Source organism: Sturnus vulgaris, chromosome Z, assembly GCF_052056855.1.
Source record: "Sturnus vulgaris isolate bStuVul1 chromosome Z, bStuVul1.hap1, whole genome shotgun sequence".
In the NCBI taxonomy this organism is placed as follows: Eukaryota; Metazoa; Chordata; class Aves; order Passeriformes; family Sturnidae; genus Sturnus; species Sturnus vulgaris.
This window is the reverse complement of record NC_142283.1, coordinates 3,178,075-3,198,596: the sequence shown is the minus strand read 5'-3', so window position 1 is coordinate 3,198,596 and position 20,522 is coordinate 3,178,075. Positions and strand designations below refer to the sequence as shown.

At 38.3% G+C, this 20,522-nt stretch overlaps 1 protein-coding gene across 2 annotated transcripts in view; it reads right to left on the bottom strand.

The window, feature by feature from the left end:
- The window catches only part of FBN2 (fibrillin 2), a 150,946-nt gene that overhangs the window by 53,942 nt on the left and 76,482 nt on the right, over window positions 1–20,522 (bottom strand). For both annotated transcript variants that reach the window (XM_088156922.1, XM_088156923.1), the window contains 7 exons: window positions 20,067–20,189; window positions 18,884–19,006; window positions 13,586–13,738; window positions 12,802–12,855; window positions 9,209–9,334; window positions 6,747–6,872; window positions 1,662–1,781 (listed from right to left, as the gene is read on the bottom strand). In XM_088156922.1, the coding sequence (XP_088013048.1) occupies window positions 1,662–1,781; window positions 6,747–6,872; window positions 9,209–9,334; window positions 12,802–12,855; window positions 13,586–13,738; window positions 18,884–19,006; window positions 20,067–20,189 (825 nt within the window). The remainder of the gene's footprint in view (window positions 1–1,661; window positions 1,782–6,746; window positions 6,873–9,208; window positions 9,335–12,801; window positions 12,856–13,585; window positions 13,739–18,883; window positions 19,007–20,066; window positions 20,190–20,522) is intronic.

Genomic DNA, 20,522 nt, shown 5'->3' with positions numbered 1-20,522 from the left:
CTCCACAAGCACAGTCTTAATATTCCAAAAGCTGCCCATTGGGAAGCACAGTATGTCAATATCATTGCTGAAAGTTTTTACTGTAACTGCTGAACTTACAACCCTCATTTGCTGAAGGTTTGAACTTAAATCTGAGTGCTAACACTGTGAATTGCATTTTTACTGTAATTTGAGCAAGGCATTTTCTCTCTGCCCAGGAAAGCTCACAGAAAGAGACAAACGGCTCACATCTATGCTGAATAATCTGGTACTGATTCTGGTTCTGACATGAGAACAAATTTGAAAGTAAAAAAAACTCAAACTCGTCAGAGTCGGACATTACCTTACTTGGATCAGTCCTATCAGAACACAAAAATCCTAAACCTCAATAGTATTTTAGCCTTTCATTTAGGTTTAGGAATAAGGTATCTGTTGTTATAGCAGTGCTTTACAGAAGCAATCTGATAAAAAAAATATATTCAATAGAAAATCTTTCTCTACAGGGATAATGGATGAAAATCAACTTGAAATTTAAAATGGCATACATTTGATAAAAATGTTTTCAAGTTTTTCCACACAGTAAGCTACCTGTAATCTCCAGTCCCTCAGTCACTTTTCAGTAACCCAGCCTGCCTCCCTCTCCTTGCTTCCAATGCCAATGAAATTTTGGCCAAGGTTCAAAAACTGGGCTTTAGCAGTAAAAATCTGTACATCTTGCATTAGCTCTACTTCTGACCTTTCTGTCTTAACATATTCACACTTGTAGTGGGAAAACATGGTTCCTCAGACAATTTTTGTCAACATGAAAAACTAATGATGAAGCTCACAGTATGATCCTGTTCTTCAGTTTTTATCTGACTACTCAGCTACTTTTTGTTTACATTCTATGTTATTTATCACTGCTATTCAGGCCAAATGGGACCTCATACTGTAAACAATCCAATGAAAACCATTTGCAAAGTGAATCCAGAACACTGCTATAATTAGGCTCTTGGTGAACTTGTGGCCCCTTTGGATGTAAGAATACAAGATTAAAAATAAGAGGTACAAAAAGCATAGGTTAGTGTGGCTATACCAAGAAATTAGCACAACATGAAAATTACAAAAACAATAATAAACTTCAACAGCCAGTGATGCTACAAGGAGATATAAGAGAAGACTTAGGCACAAAGTCTACTTAAAAAACACATTAAGGCATGGAAGAATTCCACCATTAAACAGAAACTTGAATCTTTGCATTCATTTTTCCATCTTAAGAAGATCCTGACAAGGCATGAAATTCAAACGGAAAACATCAAACAAATCTGTCTGAAAACAAAAGTAACATTTAAAATTAGCATCACCCACTTAATAATGGTACCCACTTGTTAATGACACTGCAGTACAGTTGGTGCACATAGCCTACAATAATTTCAATTATGCTATACAAACAATATGAAATAATGGCAGTTTATGAACACCTGTGAAGGACAGAAGACTGCAATCCATTTGAATTTTCTTAGAAATGCAAGGAAAACAAACATTATTGAATGTTACTCCAATAAAATCTCTGCAATATTCTGCTGTTTTTCCAAAAGGATCCTTAAAGGATGTCAACACTTTTATATGTATGTAGAATATGTCTCTGTGTGTGTGTATGTATTTATTTATAAAAAGGGAAAATAAAAGGAGGAAATACCCACCAATACAAATCAGTCCTGTAGGGTCCAACTTGCTGGCAGAGGAACATTCACAGTGGAACGACCCAAGGTTGTTCCTGCAGGCACCATTGACACATGGGCTGCTTTCACATTCATTTATATCTGTAATCCAGAGACAAAAGACATTATTAGAACTATAGAGTGCTTCTGAGGAGTATTGCACAGAAATTAATACTCTATAAATGCTGTTGTGGACTGTGAGGGGCCAGGACTGCCTGAGATATTTGCCCCTCCACTCCTCCCAGCAAGGCATTCAAAAGATACAGGGACAGACAGGTAGCCCGTATTTTTGAAGTGCACATATTTGGGAAGTGTTAATTAAATGGCCCTTTTATACAAGGACAGTTAATGTCCAACACCACGGGCCATAAAGTTCTCCAGCATCAATTACAACTGTCCCGTGAGAAAACAAAACTCTTTTTTCACAGAATGCAAATGCATTCCCAGCCACACCATGCAGAGCACAAACAAAGCCCTCATTGTTTCTGCCATTTATGGTTCCATGAGAAGAATTAAGAAAACCCTGTCAGAAGCAAAATATCACAATGCTGGCTGCAATTCTCTAGTTATGGAAACGTTGAAGAAACAGCACTTGCAACTGGAATACTGTAAATGGTACTTCTCTTTAGCCCCAAAATCCTGTTTATTATGCCTCTGAGGTTTTTAAGCCTGTTCACATGCAAGAATAGGACCCCTGCAGGCAGCATTAGTTGCTGATTTTTTTCTTTTAAGTGGAATCAATTTTAAGATTAAAACAATACAAATTCTCTCCAAGAAGAATTGCTGATGCATATCCACCATTTCTTTCTGAACCCAAATTAAATTTTTTATATGCATCCTGAATCAAGCCATATATTCTAATCCAACCAGTTCCCTTTGGCAGGCCAGAAGTAAAAAGATGTTTAGTGCTTGCTTATGTTTGCTAGCAGTGCTTGAGGAATATCTTGTAATATCTATAAAGTAAACCATCTTAATTTAAATTGAATATAACCTAATGCAGTATTTACCTAAGCACCAGAGATCGTAATAACATCAAGAGATAATTTTCAAGACAGATAGAAATGTCCTCCATATTTTTAAGTTTTCCAAGAGATACAATTTGCTATTTTGATATGATGCATCAAGCCTTCATTTCACTTGAGATGTGCATCACAGGATGCAATAGGTATTTAAATATATATAATTTAATAATATGCATGTATTATTAAAAAAAAAAAAAAAAAGCAAGAGATAGAGATAAAAATGCCCAGAATCAGTAAACTTTGGAAACTGTGACGTCTTTCTTCATGCCAAAAGCAAGCACTTAATTTAAAAGCCAGCTTTTGCAGATCCTTTACTTAATGGACTTATCTACAAAGAGCAAACAGGACTTGTCTTTGACTGTCAGCAACTTTCTGAACAACAACAGAGCTTCATGCTTCTGAAGCCTATTCATAAACTGTGGATTGCTCATTTTAAAGCAAAATCATACACAGATACAGGGATGTAAAACCTAAGAGGCTTTATCAGGTCAGGACAATGTGCCTCATTGTTAGTTCTGGCAGAATAAGCTCCGAGTCCTTCTGCATGCAAGCTGGCAACCAGGAGTCCTCATCAGCAATTATCTGCTCTGCACCAAGGCCTTCTCCTCTCTGTGAATATATTTAAACTCTATTACCTCAGTTTTTTATTACCCAGGGAATGCTCCCTGCCTCTGTTGCTTCCCACTCTCTCCCCAGCCAGCAGCACCTGGTGGTGGGGAGTGTTCTCTGCTGCTTTTGCAGAGAAACCAAGTGGTTCTTAAAATCATAAATCACACTGACACAAAAAAAAGGAATCTTAAGTATGTACATTATGTGAAATAATCCTCTGAACAGAAATGCTCTGGGAGAAAGATACACTTTAGCTTCCTCTCCATCTGCCATCTTGCTTTCAGATGTTTGTGTAGCTTTAAAAAAAAGTGAGAAAAAATTAAAAGGACAGGACAAACTAAGAAAACTGAAGTGATGTATTCTCTGTCCAATCAATCACGAGTATTCCTCCCTTCTTTTACTAAGTGGTAACATCAGAGAAATTTCCATGGGGGACCAGGCATCATCTGTGAAGGTACTTAAAGCTGAAAATGGGTGATTTTTATGTAAAGTGTCACGCTGTTTTAACATTTGGCAGCTGTTAAAAGACCTCACACAGGTTTGCACAGACACAACCAACGTGCAAGACAAAGTAGAAACCAGACAAGTGCCACTGTCCAAAACATTACTTCAAGAAGATGCATGAAACTTTAAATTGCTTATGAGGTTATCATGCTCATCTTTAATTTGCTCTGGCATTTAGAGAGGTAGGTTTACAACCAATTTTCTTCTAAGAAAAGACATCTTTTGATTCAAATTTTCAGAGTTTAAACCAAAACCTGACAAAAACTAAGTGAGGGCCACCCCTGGAAGCCAATATCCCCAGAACTCCAACCAAAGAGGGGAGTAAGTGGAGATAGAGGGGCCAAAGTTCAACACCTTTTGAAAAGTAGAGGCAGCTCTCTTGGCTTCATGGGCCATGCTCCAGGCCTTTCTGCTTTTGATATGCTTTAGCACTGTGCTAAGGAAGGAGAAAAAAAAAAAGGAACAAAATCCCAAACCCAATGAATTTGGATAGTAATAGGCTGGTAAGAGCGAATTTACTACACCCCAATATCACCATCCAGGAAAAAAAAGAAAGACTAAAAGATGATATGAAGTGCATTTCAGCATTAGTGCACTGCTGAATCAAGTGAAAAACTATCATATGTACAATGTAAACAAACTCCAAAAATTGTTTCCCTACACCTTCCCGGAATAATGCTAAGAGGTAATTTTTTAAAAGAGTAAGCAAGAAACCAAATGGATTTCAACACTGTTACGTATGGTAAAAAGAAACACACTATGAATGGAGAATTGAGGTGTGTTTTAAAATTTTTTTTCTCTTAAGTGAAGCGAGTGTACATTGTAAACGTCAGAGAAATAAAAATTGAAACAGTCCGCTGTACATTCCTGGAAATGAACTTCAAAGCACATCTGGTTTACATTTAACTAGTTATGTCACTGGAAACACAAACTAAACCATGGAGCTTGTCATAAAAATCTCAACTTTCATGGACTGTGGAGCCTCAAACAAGTCTCCCACTCCTCGCAACAAATTGATAAAAAATTTCAATTGATCTACAAACAAAAACAGTGAAGGGTTTTGTTGTTTCTTCAGAGTTGCTGATGACAGTTGTATTAAACATTTCTTGGTGACAAATAAGCATCAGAGCATTTTTAAGTGCTCAACACAGAGCTCCTGGCTATAGAAAGTTTTTACAACCAGTGAACTTGTAACTCCAAAACGAATTACGAGAAACAGGATTTGGGCAGAAAGAGAATAATTTCTTACTCTGCTGCCAACCCAGCATTACTACTGCCTACCCAACATGTATAAAAAAGCAACACATTTAATAGGTTTTACAGACACTTTTTACACAAAATCCCTCTGACCAGTTTTTTTTACCTCACTGGCTAAATTTAGACGTCAAGCTAACAACGAGGTTCAGGATGTATTAATAAAAACAGTATCATTACCATTAAGCAATAAATCCAAGTCTACCATTTGAAAACGTAGATACATTTTATTTCAACAAGATTGGCTGGGTTGTCTGCATTCTGGCTCCTCATCCATCCAGCTTTAGGTCAATATTTAATGCTCTGATGTTCTTGGTAGCGAGCACCTCCCATAGTACATCAGCTTTTCTGTCTAGATGATTTCTCAAGAAATATGCACATTAAGGGCACACAGTACGCTGTCTGCACAGGCAGAAATCTTCCAGTGCACAGACACTAATGACAGAGACAGACCCTGGAGAATGAATTCCAGAGCACTGTGGGCAGATAGGAACTGAGACAACTTGGCACAGAAAGCTCTATAAATCCATGAGGGCTGGCACAAGAAAAGCCCGGCTCTGGACAAGTGGTACCAATTTGTAACATGCAAAAAGAGCAAGAACTAACTTTTAAAGGTGACCTCTGAAACCCACACGTTTTAAAATATAAAGGAATATAATTTCTTTTGCATAGAAGCGGTGAAGGTGTTTTGTACAGAACTTGTGAATGATTTTACACTGCCGTAATCTGAACCATTTCCACTTTCCTATGTGTTTGCTTAGCAGTTGATAGTGTGTTCCAACAGCAGTAACGTCTATCTGATCAATAAAAATAATAAGGAACTGAGGACAGCAATATCTTCCACCACTTCAGAAAATTTGGATGATTACCGTGGTTTACATAGCAAGTGTTTTACAGCCTCCCTATCACTCAAAGAAATGCAGAATCATTTACTACAAAAACTTTCTAATGATTACAAAAACCTTTTTTTACAAACTGTGGAACCAAAGAAAAAATAAAAGAGAAGACGAGTAAAATTCTACTACTCTGAGTACTAATTAAAAGTTGGCACATAAGGTAATGATTTCAATTTTACCTTTTTTTTGGGTACAGTTTTCCATGCATTTTTTTAAATAATTAAAATTTATCATTATTTTCCGCTATATGACATTTTTGCTGTTTTATCATCTGTGTTAAATAGTAATATAAGAAAGCAAGTTTGATTATAGTGTAAAGGACAATTTCAGTATTCCTAGGCAGTAACACCCAGGCCCTGGAATGCATCACAGATAACAGGATTGTATCTAGAATTAACTATCACCACAGACTGAAGGGAGAGAAGAAGGTAAAAAAGAAAAAGGAGACTCTGTGATCAAGACACACCCTTCCCTAAATGACAGACATGGTGTTCCTGCTACATGATCAAAGGCAAGCACGTATTCCCCTCTACTGCAGTTTAGAAATGCTGTAGCTAAGCAAAGGAAAACATTATCATATAAAAATTAAATGATTCCTTTGAAAGAAATCCAACAGCAATATCTAACGCACTAAAAAGCAGAGAAATTAAAAGAGAATTGTAAAGATTTATGCAGCACCACAGCTCTCTCTTTTCCTCTGGTGTCTGCCATCACTCCCGTTTTGCTTTGACGTGACACAAGAAACAACAAATGTGGCAAGAAAGAACAAATGTGTTCCTCACCTTCACAGGTGTCAGTCTCCGAGCTGAACAGGTAACCCTTGGGGCAGGAGCAGCTGTAGCTGCCCGGGCTGTTCCTGCAGAGCCCGTTGTCACACAGCAATCCATTCACAGAGCACTCGTCGATGTCTGCAGGGACAGGAGACAGACCACAGCCAAAAATTACAGCTCCTACCCTCAAAGCTCTAATCCACTTCCAGGTTCTTCCTGAAAAAATTTCTGGTCTGCCTTTATAGTTGTTGATTTTTTTTTTTTTCATTAGCAAACTCAAAAATTAGTTCACGGTTAGTCTTAAAAGAATAATTATGTTTTCCTGCAACGACCTTGGTCGTTTGAGTTTGGTCAATAACCTTGGTCAAATGACAATGATCTTTGTCATTTGTATGACTACACCGTATAAATTCACGAGATCTATTTGCTTTGAAAATGGTATTTTAACTATTTATTTTTTTTGAAACACACGAACAGCAGTGTGTTGTTAACTGTTCTAACTCTGTTTTACAGGCTAAAATTGTTTTTGTTATCCATGAAGTGGATTAAAATGTATCTTGTACAGTTCATGTATGGCAGCCATCTCAAGAGTGCACATGTACCTCCCCTCCAGAAGAACACTATTTAAAAAAACCTCATGATTAAGACCAGGATATCAAGCACACTGACTTGGAAAATCCCATATATTAACATAATTCCCTGAACTCCTCTTAAACTAACTGAAAACAATTCTAATAAAAAGTAATGTGTCTTCCTCATGGCCCTACTTTTTATTCTATGAAAGAAGAAAAAATACAATTTTAAGCCTTTCCCTTTAATGCCCATCACATGTCAAAATAACTGATGTTTCTAGAAGAATTTTAATAAGATAAGTCAGGGTAAAACATTTTATCCTGCTTCTGGTTGTCTCCTCTTTATTAACTGCTTGATTTCCCAAACCTAATACTGCAACTGAAATCTTAAAGCAAATAGATTTTTAGAGACTTTTTAAGTTTAAAAATATAGAAGAGAAGTGAGAATGCAATATAACTGCAATCTGGAGAATTTCTGTTCCCCCAACTACTTTAGATTTTCTAAGCTGTGCTTATTCCTGTAGGATTCAGACAACAAAGCCTAAATTTCCCCAGATAATGAATCCAAGGTTTAAGTCTGGCAGTCATGAATGAAAAAGAGTTCCCCTTTACTAAACTGTCCTTAATCTAACTTCACGTGATTTCAATCAAGGAAAGGACACAAATTTGTGAACTGACATTTTCGAGAGCAGTTTTGAGCTTGTTGTCAGACAATCCTTTAGCCCAAACTGTGCAGTGTGATGAGTGCATTATTTCATTAGAATCTCATGGAATAACTTCAGATTTGGGCTCTAACCTGTTGTGATATGCTCTGTAAAAACCCTGAACAATGTAGCTCATGATTTAAACCTACTCAGACCTGACAAAAATACTATCTGCATTCTGACTGATGACCATTTTTATTTCCTGGCATCTCATAAACTGTCATTAATTAAAATCTGTCAACCTTCGTTATCTGAGTGTTCCAGTTAAGTTCTTTTATGGAAGAATTCTATCCAAGAATAAACACATCCTCACATTCAGCCAGCTTTATTTAAGTAAATATATAGATTATACTAGCACTTACCTAATCCCAAGAGTAACTAGATAAATAAAACCCCTTCCCATAGAATCCGCATGGAGAATGAATACTCCATGAAGCATTTTAAAAATAAAAAACACCAATACTTTCCTGCAGCAGTGCTTTTCCTGCCAAAAGGTCATATTTAGGGCTTTAGGAAGTAACTAGATGCAAAGTTCCTTTATTCAAGCAGATGAAGGGAGACACTTTATTTACTTTGTGTTTCTTTTGCATCACCAGGAAGGAATGTTTGATATGAAAACTATACCACAACTGTATAGATCAGGTTTTCCCAGCAAAACTGGTGGAGTTTTGTTGGTCACCAATAGTAGTGACAGGTCAGTAAACCTTTAAGTGCAAAGAGCAATAATTCACCAAAATAAACACAGTACTTAGGGACAACACTTTGGACATCCTGATGGTTTCAGACAGATTTCCATTAGCTTTTAATTTAAACAAACTTCGCCCTTCTGCTTGAAACTACCAGATTATAAGCAACGTCATTGTACAACACGCTTGTGGTATAACTCACTTTTTTCCCACTGGATTTCAAGTATGGACATGAATAATAAAATAAATTAGATGGAGAGCGAAACCTGAAGTGTTTCTTCCTGCTTACACTTCCCAAACAGCAACAGTCACCCACCAAATGACAGGAAAATATAAAATAAGAATAACAATTCTGCAGTGATTGAGGAAAGCATCATTCCAGGTTTTTTACATTTTGATTGTAGCTTGAAGAAGATGTCTTGTGACCTGAATTCTGTCAGGTCAAATAAGCATCAACACAATGGTAAATAATTCAGCCACAATAAAAAAAAAACCGAAAATGAACAACTTACCCACACAGTTGGTTCCAGCAGGATCAGGCTCGTAGCCACTGTTGCAGTTACAGCGATAGCTGCCACGCAGGTTTTCACAAACCCCATTGGAGCAAATATCAGGATCCAAAGCACACTCGTTAATATCTGCATGAGCACAACAACAGAAGACGGTCAGACACTGACAGGCATGACAAACCTGTTCCTGTGAGAGGTGTGGGCAGCACCTGATGCTGGAGCTGTCAGTCAGAGCCAAGGCACAGCACAGGTGCAGCCCAAAGGCTGAAACAGGTGATTTTCTCCTATATTTGACACTAGAAGGCCAAACCTGGACTACTGTGTCCAGTTTTGGGCCACTTTACATAGCCCCACTCCTCAAGCCTCCTAATGCCCCTGCAGAACCCTGTCATACTCTAGGCACTCCTTGCCAAACTCAGTCCCAGAGTGTCCTAGCTTTCCCAATCCCATGCCTACACACCTCGGCAGCTTTCCTCTATTCCTCACAGCATTCTTCCCTGGTTCCACTGACTGTGCATTGCCTTCTTACTCTTCAGTTTGATCCTTACTCAGCCATGCTGGTCTTTGCCTTCCTTGCCTGATTTCTTACAGATGTGAGCAGAGAGCTCTTGTGATCTCAAGAAAACGTCCTCAAAGCTCTCCTCTGCTCCTTTAAACCTGAGGGCAGTTTCCCAGGGAATCCCACTCACTGATGCCTTAGGCAACTGGAAGTTCATGCTCATGAAATTCAGGGTGCTGCCTTGACTCCCCACCCGGCCCACACCCCTCCAAACTCATGCTAAGTTCCAACAGGGCATGATCAGTGCAGTCCAGGCTGCCATCAGTCTGGACATCACTAATTAGTTCATCTGTGTTGGTAATCAACAGGTCGAGTAATGCCTCTGCTCTGTTTAAACTATCACCTGGATTACAAAATTTTCCCCTCAGGGTGCTCCTGGAATACACAGAGCTCATGTCAGTGTGGCTAAATTCCCTTACCACTGATCCCTAGCATCAGTGCCTGAGGTGTAGGAAGAGGAAGGGACTAGATTTGTTCAGCTGAAAAGAGGGAGTGGAGTATCAGAGGGACTTCTAACAGCACCTCTCTGATTTTAACAGATGATTACAGAGAAGATGGAGCCAGATTCTCTCTGAAGTGCACAGAAACACGGCAAGAGACAACACTTGGAAGATTCAACAGTAGAAATTTAAATTAAGCACCAAGGAAAACAATTCTTCACCACGAGTGTGGCTAAGCACTGGGCTTTTTTCAGCTCAAAGAGGCTACAAGAACTCCATGCTTGGAGATTTTTCAATTTCCACCAGGCAAGGCCTTGAGAAAGGCTTCAACTTTGATGATATCTTTGCTCTGAGCAGAAGGTTAGGTTGGATGACCTCCAGATATCCTTTCCAACCTAAACTGAAAGGAAACTACGTGTTTGTAAGAAAAAGCTTGATGCAACATACCTAGCCTGTGCACCCAGTGCCTGTGGTTTACTAGGTAAGAAGTTATAAATTATTAGGTGATACAAGAATTTTCCTAATACAGAAGTAATGCATAAGTCAAAACTACAGCGTATTCAGTCCTATAAGAACTTATTGGAAATTTAAAATTTTTTCTCAGACAGATGGAACAGGATGATGGATGAGTTATATTCCCTGAACCTACAGTCCCATATAAAATTTCTGCTGTAGTTGGAAAAGTCCAAAATATTCATATAAACTATAAGCAGAGTAACAGACTAATTTTAATATTTCTTGCCTCTGAGGAAAGGAGGGTTTTTCAATATTTTCCTTCTTCTCATATGGTAATCCCATTACTTTAAACAGCTCCTTTCCCAAACCCTGGAAGGAAAGGGTGCTAGCCTAGCTGTGACTTCATGAAAGGCTTATTTTATACTTGTAGGGCTCAACTTTTTGTAAAGAACATTTCCTCTTTAATTACAGTGCAGTTTAGATACTGATTTACATTTAATCATATATGCATTTGGAAAAAAAAATGCTATCCCTGGATAAAACCCAGTGCTATGAGACATCTGAAAAACTTCACAAGAAAATACGATTTGGTGTACTACTTCAGATTTGTATTTTCTTTAGAGCAAAATGCACCCTGTATCTTATTAGACACGTCTGAATCTTTGGGACAAGGAGTGTACAAGCATGAAAACTGGCTGCAATGCTGCTGCACAAGACATAACAGAGAACCCTGTGTTTGCTCTAGAAACCTGAACAAGAAAAGGACTTTTAGTTGAGACGTGAACCCATGATCTTTGTCATGCCTTTGGTAGACAGCACAGTTGTTTCAATGTTTTAATAAGAAAACGGTATTTTCCATGTATTTTCCATAACCTCTCTACCAGACTGCATGCAAATTCTTATGGTAGGATGCTGCTTGTACAATAGTATTACTGAATGCTGGCATTATTTGTCTGAGATGTAGATATTCTTCAATGGGCCTTGTGTAATTCACTGAAAAGCAAACTGAGAGAATCTATAAATTCCATGGATTTCAAATTACTCATATAAGCTTACAACATGTTAAGCAATGAAGAAGAAAATATGCAGATACTTACAGTACTGAAAAAAGAAATCCCATCATTTCTTCTACTTAAGTGCCGTTTTAAAATGTTATTTAGGCTATTACTAAATGAAATGATGGGAGTTCTTATTCTGCACCTGCTGCATAGAATAGGAGCTTTAATGCTGACAAGGATAATTATTAACACATCAGACAAATATCTAGCAATAAATTTTATGTTCCTATATTCTCCTATTCCTTCTTCAACCCATTTTACTTATCTGGAAGCTGCAGCACGCTCTGCCCCTACTTCAGACCTGGCTCAGCCATTATTTTTTAAAATCCCTGTCTCCATGGTACTAGAAAAAGGATCTTGGAGCTTTACAGTTACCAATACTAAACGCAAGTGGTCACTTTCAGGATTTTTTTTCATAAGGATATGGTTTTTTCAGTTAAGCTCCCTTCCAATTTTTAACTCTACAGAGAAACAATCTGTCCATGGAAATGGTCCATGAGGGAACACTGGATCTGGAGTGAAAAACTGCTCTATTACTATCCCAGCTGACTGAAAATCAACTGCAAACGCAAGTGACTCCTGTCAAATGAGACAGAACTGTCTGACGTCAGTCTGAAAAAATATCTAATCTCAAAAAAAAAACAACAAAAAAAAACATAGGTCAGAAGTCTGAAACTGATTACTTTTTTCCTTGATAGGCTCAGGCAAAATCCACCTCTTCCAGCCTTTTCTCTAGACAACATTCAAATATTTACTTCAAGAATTAAAATACTAAAATCAGCATATTAATTTTGAGGTTAAAAGCTCCACTCTAGTATGTTATCGAAAAATATAATTCTAAGTTTTTTTGGTTTTTTTTAATTTTGAATCATTGTCCTGAGGTGACTTTATGATGCTGAATTGTTAAAATGTTAACTGCTTGTTAAATAAACAATTTTTTTCCACTCTTCTCCAAAGAAGTTTACCTCCCAAACCACTTGGGCTTAAATTTACCTTCTAGAATAAAAACACTTCAGAAATTTCCTCCCAAAGTTTGCCCTAAACCATGACAATCATATATATTAAGGAAAATATGCAACATACCTCTTCCATCAACAGTAATACCTATTCCACTGCTACACAGGCCATGGAACTCAGCTGCTCAGTGGTGGAGATGTCGGGGAAAAGAAAATGTTATTTCCAGTATTTCAACTTCTTTCATCCTATACTAAATCCATATGATTTATTTTTTGAAAGTAATTTTTCTACAATGTAACTAATGGAATGCCAATGTTCACATGAAATAAGCTTTTACAGGTAATTTAGTTAAATCTGTCAGGTAGATTCCATCCTGAACTTTCATGTATATATACAAAATCAAAATTAGATGACCAGAGTTAAACACTCAGGTGATTTCTTTATGGTCTTGACATGATTGTCCTCTCAAGTTATTGCTTTTAATCACACTGTCAGTTTTACTTTTTTTTTCTAAATAGTTTTCTGCTGCTTCAGAAAACAATAAATGGAAATTCTGCCCAAGATGCATCACTTCAGCTCTGTAGTCAAGAGATTTTTTTTTTTTTTTAATCAATCCCCAGGTTTACTTAAGGAATTGATCCTTATAAAATGAGATACAGACTTCTAGAAATAATATGGGCTGCTCTTTTAAACTAGATTAACTTGACCAGGAAATTTACATTCATTGGAGAATTCTGCTTATTCTCTTGCAAGAATTATTACTTATAGCAAACACTTAATTCAGGAATCCATATGCACCCTGTTGACTTTTCTTTAGGGCATAAAATAAATCAGCAATGTGAACTCAGCAAGATTTTTTTTGTTTAGTCTGTATGCTCAGTGTACGACTCACAGAAACACAAAATCTTACCTGAGTTTCTAGCAGGGCAGGGATGACATGGCTCTCCAAAACCATAGTCAGGGTTGGCACAGCAGCACTCAGACTTTGTCACAGCACCAGGGAAGGGACGGACACACAGCCCTGTCCTGATGCCTCCATAGCATGTGCTACGCACATGAGTGTCTGAAGAAAAAGGACAAGGGAAGAAGTAATTATTTCCTCGGGCTGAAAGTGAAATGTATGCATGCTCTCCCTAAAATCCTTTATTTCTGATAACAAAAAGGTCACACTGGCTACATCTGCACTGCCTTAATAATCCTGATGGCACCAAGGCCAGTTCTCAGCGTGGTTACCTCCTGGGGCTTTCTCCAGAGCATTTCCAAACCACCTAAACCAGGATTTTGTGAGTAAATTCAAAGGCATTCCAAAGGACCCAGCAAAGGCGACCCACACCCTGAAGCAGCTCTGTAAATCCATCAACAAATATCCCAGTAAGAATCACAGGACAGACTGGATCAACGTGTGGTGGCTGAGTCTTCCCTTTGAAAAGTACCCCAAACATTTCTGACTTCCAAAATGGCTCCTCAGGTAGGATAACTTCCCAGCAGCCCAGGGCTGGTAATACGGGAGAATACCTGCTTCTGGAAGGAGGAACATGGTCTCCAGCTGTATTTACAAAATCATGAACAGCAATGCAATTTTAGCAGATTGCTCAGACCAGCATTTACGTGACACGGCCATTTTAATAGGTTTATTGTGAACAGGCACCGTGCTGGATTAGCACACCAAAGAGGCCCCAAAATCTAGCTGGGAGCAGCAGTCTAGCAAATCTTGCACACAACTAGGCAGTGAGGAAAGCAGTGCTACTGCCCAGGCTATAAAAAACTTCCGGGGGTCTGTGATTAGAAACCCACTCTGGAAATTGAAGTGCCATCCCTCGAGAGAAGGGCTAGAATTGATGGCCTGGATAAACCACCACTTATCACAAAAAACAAAACACACAACACCTGAAAGGTTCTTCAACCCCAAAAATCATGCCAAAAAGACAGAAGGAAAATTATACAGGCCAACCATACACCTCTAAGACTCACCATGTACATGCTGCCAATCTTACAGCTGATTTAATCACAGACCCTCCATATCAACCTTCACAGCAATAATCATCTCCTATACTTATCCAAGATCTATGAGAATTTATCTGAGATTGCTTTTAATGAATTTGTTTGGGGTTTTGCTGTACTTTCCTGGTTTTGGTCTTTCTAAGGGTCAATGTTTTTTCCCATGTTGGCTTATAGGATAGTACTAGAGATCTTTTAATAAGCATGTGATTTGGACAGTCCTTCTAATAATGTGTAGCTCAGAACTGCAGGATACAGACAGAGTAAACAGCCTTTACTTTTGACTTCTGTAATTCTGCAGACACTGTTGGAGCTGCAGAAATACTCTTTGTTTCAGGTATCTTTATGGGCCAGAACAGAACACAGCTTTAATTCTTGCTCCTTTTCAGTGCCCCAATAAAACCACCATGCATGTGGCCTGGACATGAGCCTGAGTGGACTCAGAAACTAAAATGGGTTTGAGGGAATCCAGACAGTTACTTGCTTGAAGTATGACCCCAAAACAACAAAGAAAAGTTGCATGAGAAGTTTTACAGTGGATGTTGAGTATCTAGAGCCAATCCAAATAAGAACTGGCAATTCCTTATGTGTTCTGTCGGCTCTTTGAGTATTGTAAGCTGGCTCCTGTATAACATAAATGCCTGCACATAAATGTTTTCTCTTGCTTTTGGTATCCCATGGAACAGATAGTTCTGGAGCACAGCTAAACATGTCCTAGATTTTAGAGTTTTTTCCTTGCCAAGAATCTAGGTGAAGCCAGTACAACTTGCTTGCACTTGACATCAGGAAAAGATTATGATGCTTGAAAACAGTCAAGCACTTTTGCAGGAGAAGTGTCTGCTCATTTACTTTGCAAAATAATTACTGGTATTGCATCCTTTCCCTCCACCTCACACAACTGCAGTTGCTACTCTGACAAGTTCTGCCTTGAACAGAGGGACTTCAACCACTGCCCTGTCACAGAAGAGGAGGTTTCCTCCCAGTTACGTGTCTGTGAGGGAATGGAGAAGCAAACCAAGGGAAGCAAATGGCACCAAGGGAAACTACAGAGGGACAGAAGACTGGAAAGTGGGAAAGAAACGCTCCGGAGGAAGGCCTTCAAAGATGTGGAGTGTGGGAAGTAGCTGAAGGAAGCTACAGAGCAACTGCTCTGCCCAAGAGAGCAAGTGCTTCAGCATACATCAGTGCTTTCAGAGAAGTTACACAGAGAACTTGGGGACAGCTGCGTGCCTAGTTACAGGAAAACAGTCTCATCTACACAGTCAGTGATTCACTTAGCCTGTGAAGGATGAAGAACCAAGCTGTCTCTCCCACAAGCAAAACAGCAACTGAGTGACACAACCCCCTTGGGCTGTGCTACGATCAAGAATGAGAAGGACAGGCACTCCTTCGTGGATGATTCAATTGCTGCAGGCACCTCACAAAGCTCAGGATCTCCATTTCACAACGGTTCCGAGTCTGCACCATACTGATGAACCTGTGCTGCTTCCCATGTTTAGTTTGATTAGCCTTCAGCTACTCATTTCCATGCACCAAGAATTTACTTTTTGCCCTGGGTCAGAGATTAGCCCTGCTGTTGCTGCACCTGTGTACCTGTTTATGGGACTCTCCAATCTTTCCCAAGGCATAGCACTTCTACACTCTTAAATTTGGCAGTGTAGCACTTCAATACTTACAAAAATGATCATCACCACATTTGTGGTCAGTATCAGGTGGACCAATGCTTGACCCACACTCAGGGAAAGTCACTGCACCCATCCAGGAGCCTTAGAAGGACAAATCAGGCTTATGACAAACACTTTTCCATTTGGCTCTGCAAAATTACTAGGGTAAAATAAAGCTTAGCTGCTGTGTCCTGGCAGACTCTGGCTGTGGGCAGAGGTAATTAGAGGTGTCTCAGCAGAGAACAAACACTGTGTGAAGCTGGAGCCACAGCTCAGCACAAGTTCTGAGGTGATACACACAGAGCCAGCTGAGGTGTCCAAGCATGGAGCTGCAGCTGGAAGTACAGCCAAACCTAAAAAGCCTGCAAATATTCAAATATTGGAAGTTTGGCTCCAAGTATTTATCTAGCTGTTCCATGACTCTGTAACTGTTCTTTTTCCAAGCATTTGTTCCCCTTTGCTGTACCTTTTTCAAGCTTGTATAACATTTTGTGATTGACTCAGCCATACTTATAAATACTAAGTAAAACAGCTTTTTTTCTTTAAAGTGTACTCCCACCAGGATCAAGGTCATTATTCAGAAGTAAAACAGAGCTCAGAGAATGAGGGGGACAGCTGGACTGTGGGCTCTTAGATTTTATATTCCTTGCTAGTTACCTAGCAGACTCTTACAAGATGTCCAAATTAAGCTATTAATATTCAAACTACCAATGATCTAGCAGCCAGAAAGTCTGAAAAGTATTATTCAGGTCATGCAATATATGAAATAGAATAGCCAGACACAGAATTCCTGTAGTTAACACAGCATGTGGATTATATATAAACACACATACACAATTATGAACACTGGATTGGCTTGGAAATTCTATTCTCAATTCATGTGTGAGGATATTTTGTTATGCAGTATTTGAAATTTCCTATGCTACATTATGGCTGGAATAATTACATCATCTTTTTAAAAATGAGTTTTCCAACTAGATCATGATTCTGCTTTATGATTTTCTGTCCTATGAAGAGTACTTCCTGTAGAAAATGTAAGCATTTATGGTAAACCTTAAAGCTGTGTAACACGTAAATTCTAAATAAATGGTGTTCACAGATGATGGCCAACCTTATAAGTCTTTTGCTGTTAGTACTGTGGCAACATTAGGTAAATGAAAGCACAGAAAATTGAGTACTGTATTGATTCTTTGCAGCTGTATCACTGACAGGGGTAAAGATGAGGCCAACTTGGAACACAGAGAAGGTACTGAACAGCCTGTACTCAAATCTGGTTTTGTTGGTGGGCCTCTGAGCACTGAAATTCCAATATTTAAAACAGTGCACCAGGCCTTTTCTCATTGTTTAACTTCTCACTGCTCTTCTCCGAACTTTTAATAAACCAGAAGAAAACAACTCGGCTACCACACAGGAGGGAACACAACTTGCTTTTGTTGGTTCAATCTTTAGTACAGTTTTGCTTACTAGAACATTTAATTTATTTAAAACAACAAAATTTGGGTTCCAACTGAGAGACTGAGAATGTGTTTTAGCTTTTTTTGAGCCTATGTTTTTAAGACAGTCTCAGTTTTTACCATGCATTTTTAAAGCTGAGGTGGTAACAGAAGGGGCTAGCTTGTGCTGGCACTTGGTAGAAACACTTGTCCTAAATTTTGTTTCGAAGAATTTCGAACTTTTGCACCATCTGAAATGTTACTTGAAATGAGCTGATGACAGCAACATTTAGTATGTCCCATCCCTTTGGTGTGAGAACCTCCAACCATTGTGATGAAGTCTGTTTTTCCTTTATCTGGAAATAAACTGGTAAGGCAAAGGCAGATAGAACATCCATGAGTCCATCAGCAAAACCAGAGCACTAATTAATAAATATGATTATTGTAGAGTCTCTGGTCACTAATGTGCCTGATGACAGACACATGCAGCAGCTGCATAAGGAAAAATATAGGGAATATAGAATGGATGCTCTGATACTCAGAGGGAAAAGATGGTATTTCCTGGGGATTAAATTAACTCTCACAAATCTCTGTCAAATATTTATTCCTCTCCTCACTTCTGATCAGCAATCAGCAAAGAACAAGGGATTGAATACTTCTTATCCCCCACACTTCTTTTAATTCTTCATCAGCCTGAAAATTACCCGTTTTTTGTTCCATGACCTCCTGAAGATATGCTAGAGCTCCTAGCAGAGCTTAGTGAAGGATCTCTTAAATGCCAACCAGTACCATTTGAGAGGATAAGAGCCTGATTATGAAAAAATATTTTCTATCATCAGACTATGTCTCAAAACCAAAAGGAGATGCCAGGAAGAGTAAGCACTTTAAGCTCACTTTTATACAAGTAACAGGTAAGTAAGAGGTAGTGCCTCTTCAGTTCCACAGAGGAAATTAAGTTTCTTATCTTTTAAAAATAGGATTATGGGATTGCATCTTGTCTGTGGTTTGATGTCAACTTCATTTAGAAGGAAATAATTTGAAGCACTTGATAACTAATTAACCTGATAATTCCACTTGTTTTTCTATGAAGAAAAAAGAATAAATCTAACTTACCTACACACACACGACCATCAACTCCAACAACCAAGCCTGATGGACAATCACACCGAAATGAGCCTTCAGTATTTATGCAATGACCATTCATGCAAATTCCTGATGTCTGGCACTCATCAATATCTAAGAGAAGGCAAGATACTTCAGTAATCAATCTGTTTTTAAGCAAGATTACAGCTAATATTTTCAGAACATTAACGTATTACTTTATGATAGCAAGTAATAATATCCTTAGTTTATTTCTAATAAAAATTTAATCTTGGAATAATCCAAATTCCAGCTGCACAAACAAACAAAAATCCCCAAAATATGCAGAAGAACTGTAGGATTAGAGGTACTTCATATTCTACATCAAGCAAAATCAATAATACATTTTCCCCTTTGTCCGTCCCATGATATTTTAATTTTGCTTTAAAGCATGGCTAAAGAACACTAGACACAAAATATCCTTATGATGGTTAATTTTAATTTCAAAGAACTTTTAAGTGGTCATCAATTTCTAAGCACAACTGCATGTTATTAACGAAAGCACAAGTAGTAGAAATGGCTCAACTTCAAATCAGAAGATTAACAATTTAGAAGATTTATAGAAGTGGCTTAAGCCCAAAACTACCTCTATGGGCAGCAACAGGTATCTTCAATTGGTCTGCTGAAACTGAAGCTAAATCAGACTGTAATCTTAAAATGTTCAATGAAAGTTTCTAGTGACTGCACTTTAAAAAGTTTATAATGCTGTGTGACCCGTAAAATGACTCAAGTGCTATGCACTCTGAATTATCAGGATAATGATGTGGAAAATGTGTAGGGGGGCGGTGGGGCTCATCAATGTAAAATCTTTCAAACCTCTTAAATTTACCATACTGCTGCTCACTTTACCATTTCACAAAGGGTCTGAGTATTTTGATGCATTTACAACATTCCAAGACTTTTCAGAAGCTAATTTATTGATGGCTGTGGATTTTACAATACTATTAAATACTTCTTTCAGTTAATTAAGGATCTATTTCTAATCCAGGCTGCTAGAGAAATCTACTTTAGTGAGTAGCAAGGTGTTATATGGCATTGAATCAATCCATGTGACCAGACTGCCATCCTTGCATGGATAAACAGACAGGAAAAGCCATTTTCAATCAGTATCAATTGAAATTGATATTTCAACCAATATCCCCCAAGTTTCACATACCAGTACAGTAACGTCCATCTGGAGCCAGGACAAATCCTGGTTTACAGATGCATTTGAAACTCCCATCTTCATTTATGCACATCCCATTCAAGCACATGTTTGTTGTGGCACACTCATCGTGGTCTACAAAACATTCCAAAGAAAACTGCTTTTAGTTTCTCACCCTCCAGGAGACAACACATTGAAAATAATCAATCAGGACTGGTGTGGAATTTTTCTTCACTCAAAGATTGGTTTCTAATCATAACTCTGAAAGAGCATGTCAAGAGTTTTCCCTCCACAGAAAAAGCAGCAATTTGTTTTTTTCATGTTGTGATCAGTTGCTTTGCATATTTCAGCAGGCTGTGTATGCAAGAAGAGAGTGTGCCTTTCTTTCACACGTAAGAGGATAAAAAGTTTCCATAGCCTGAGAGAATTAAGCTTGTTGTTTACCTAGCAAGGTCTTTTCTTGACACT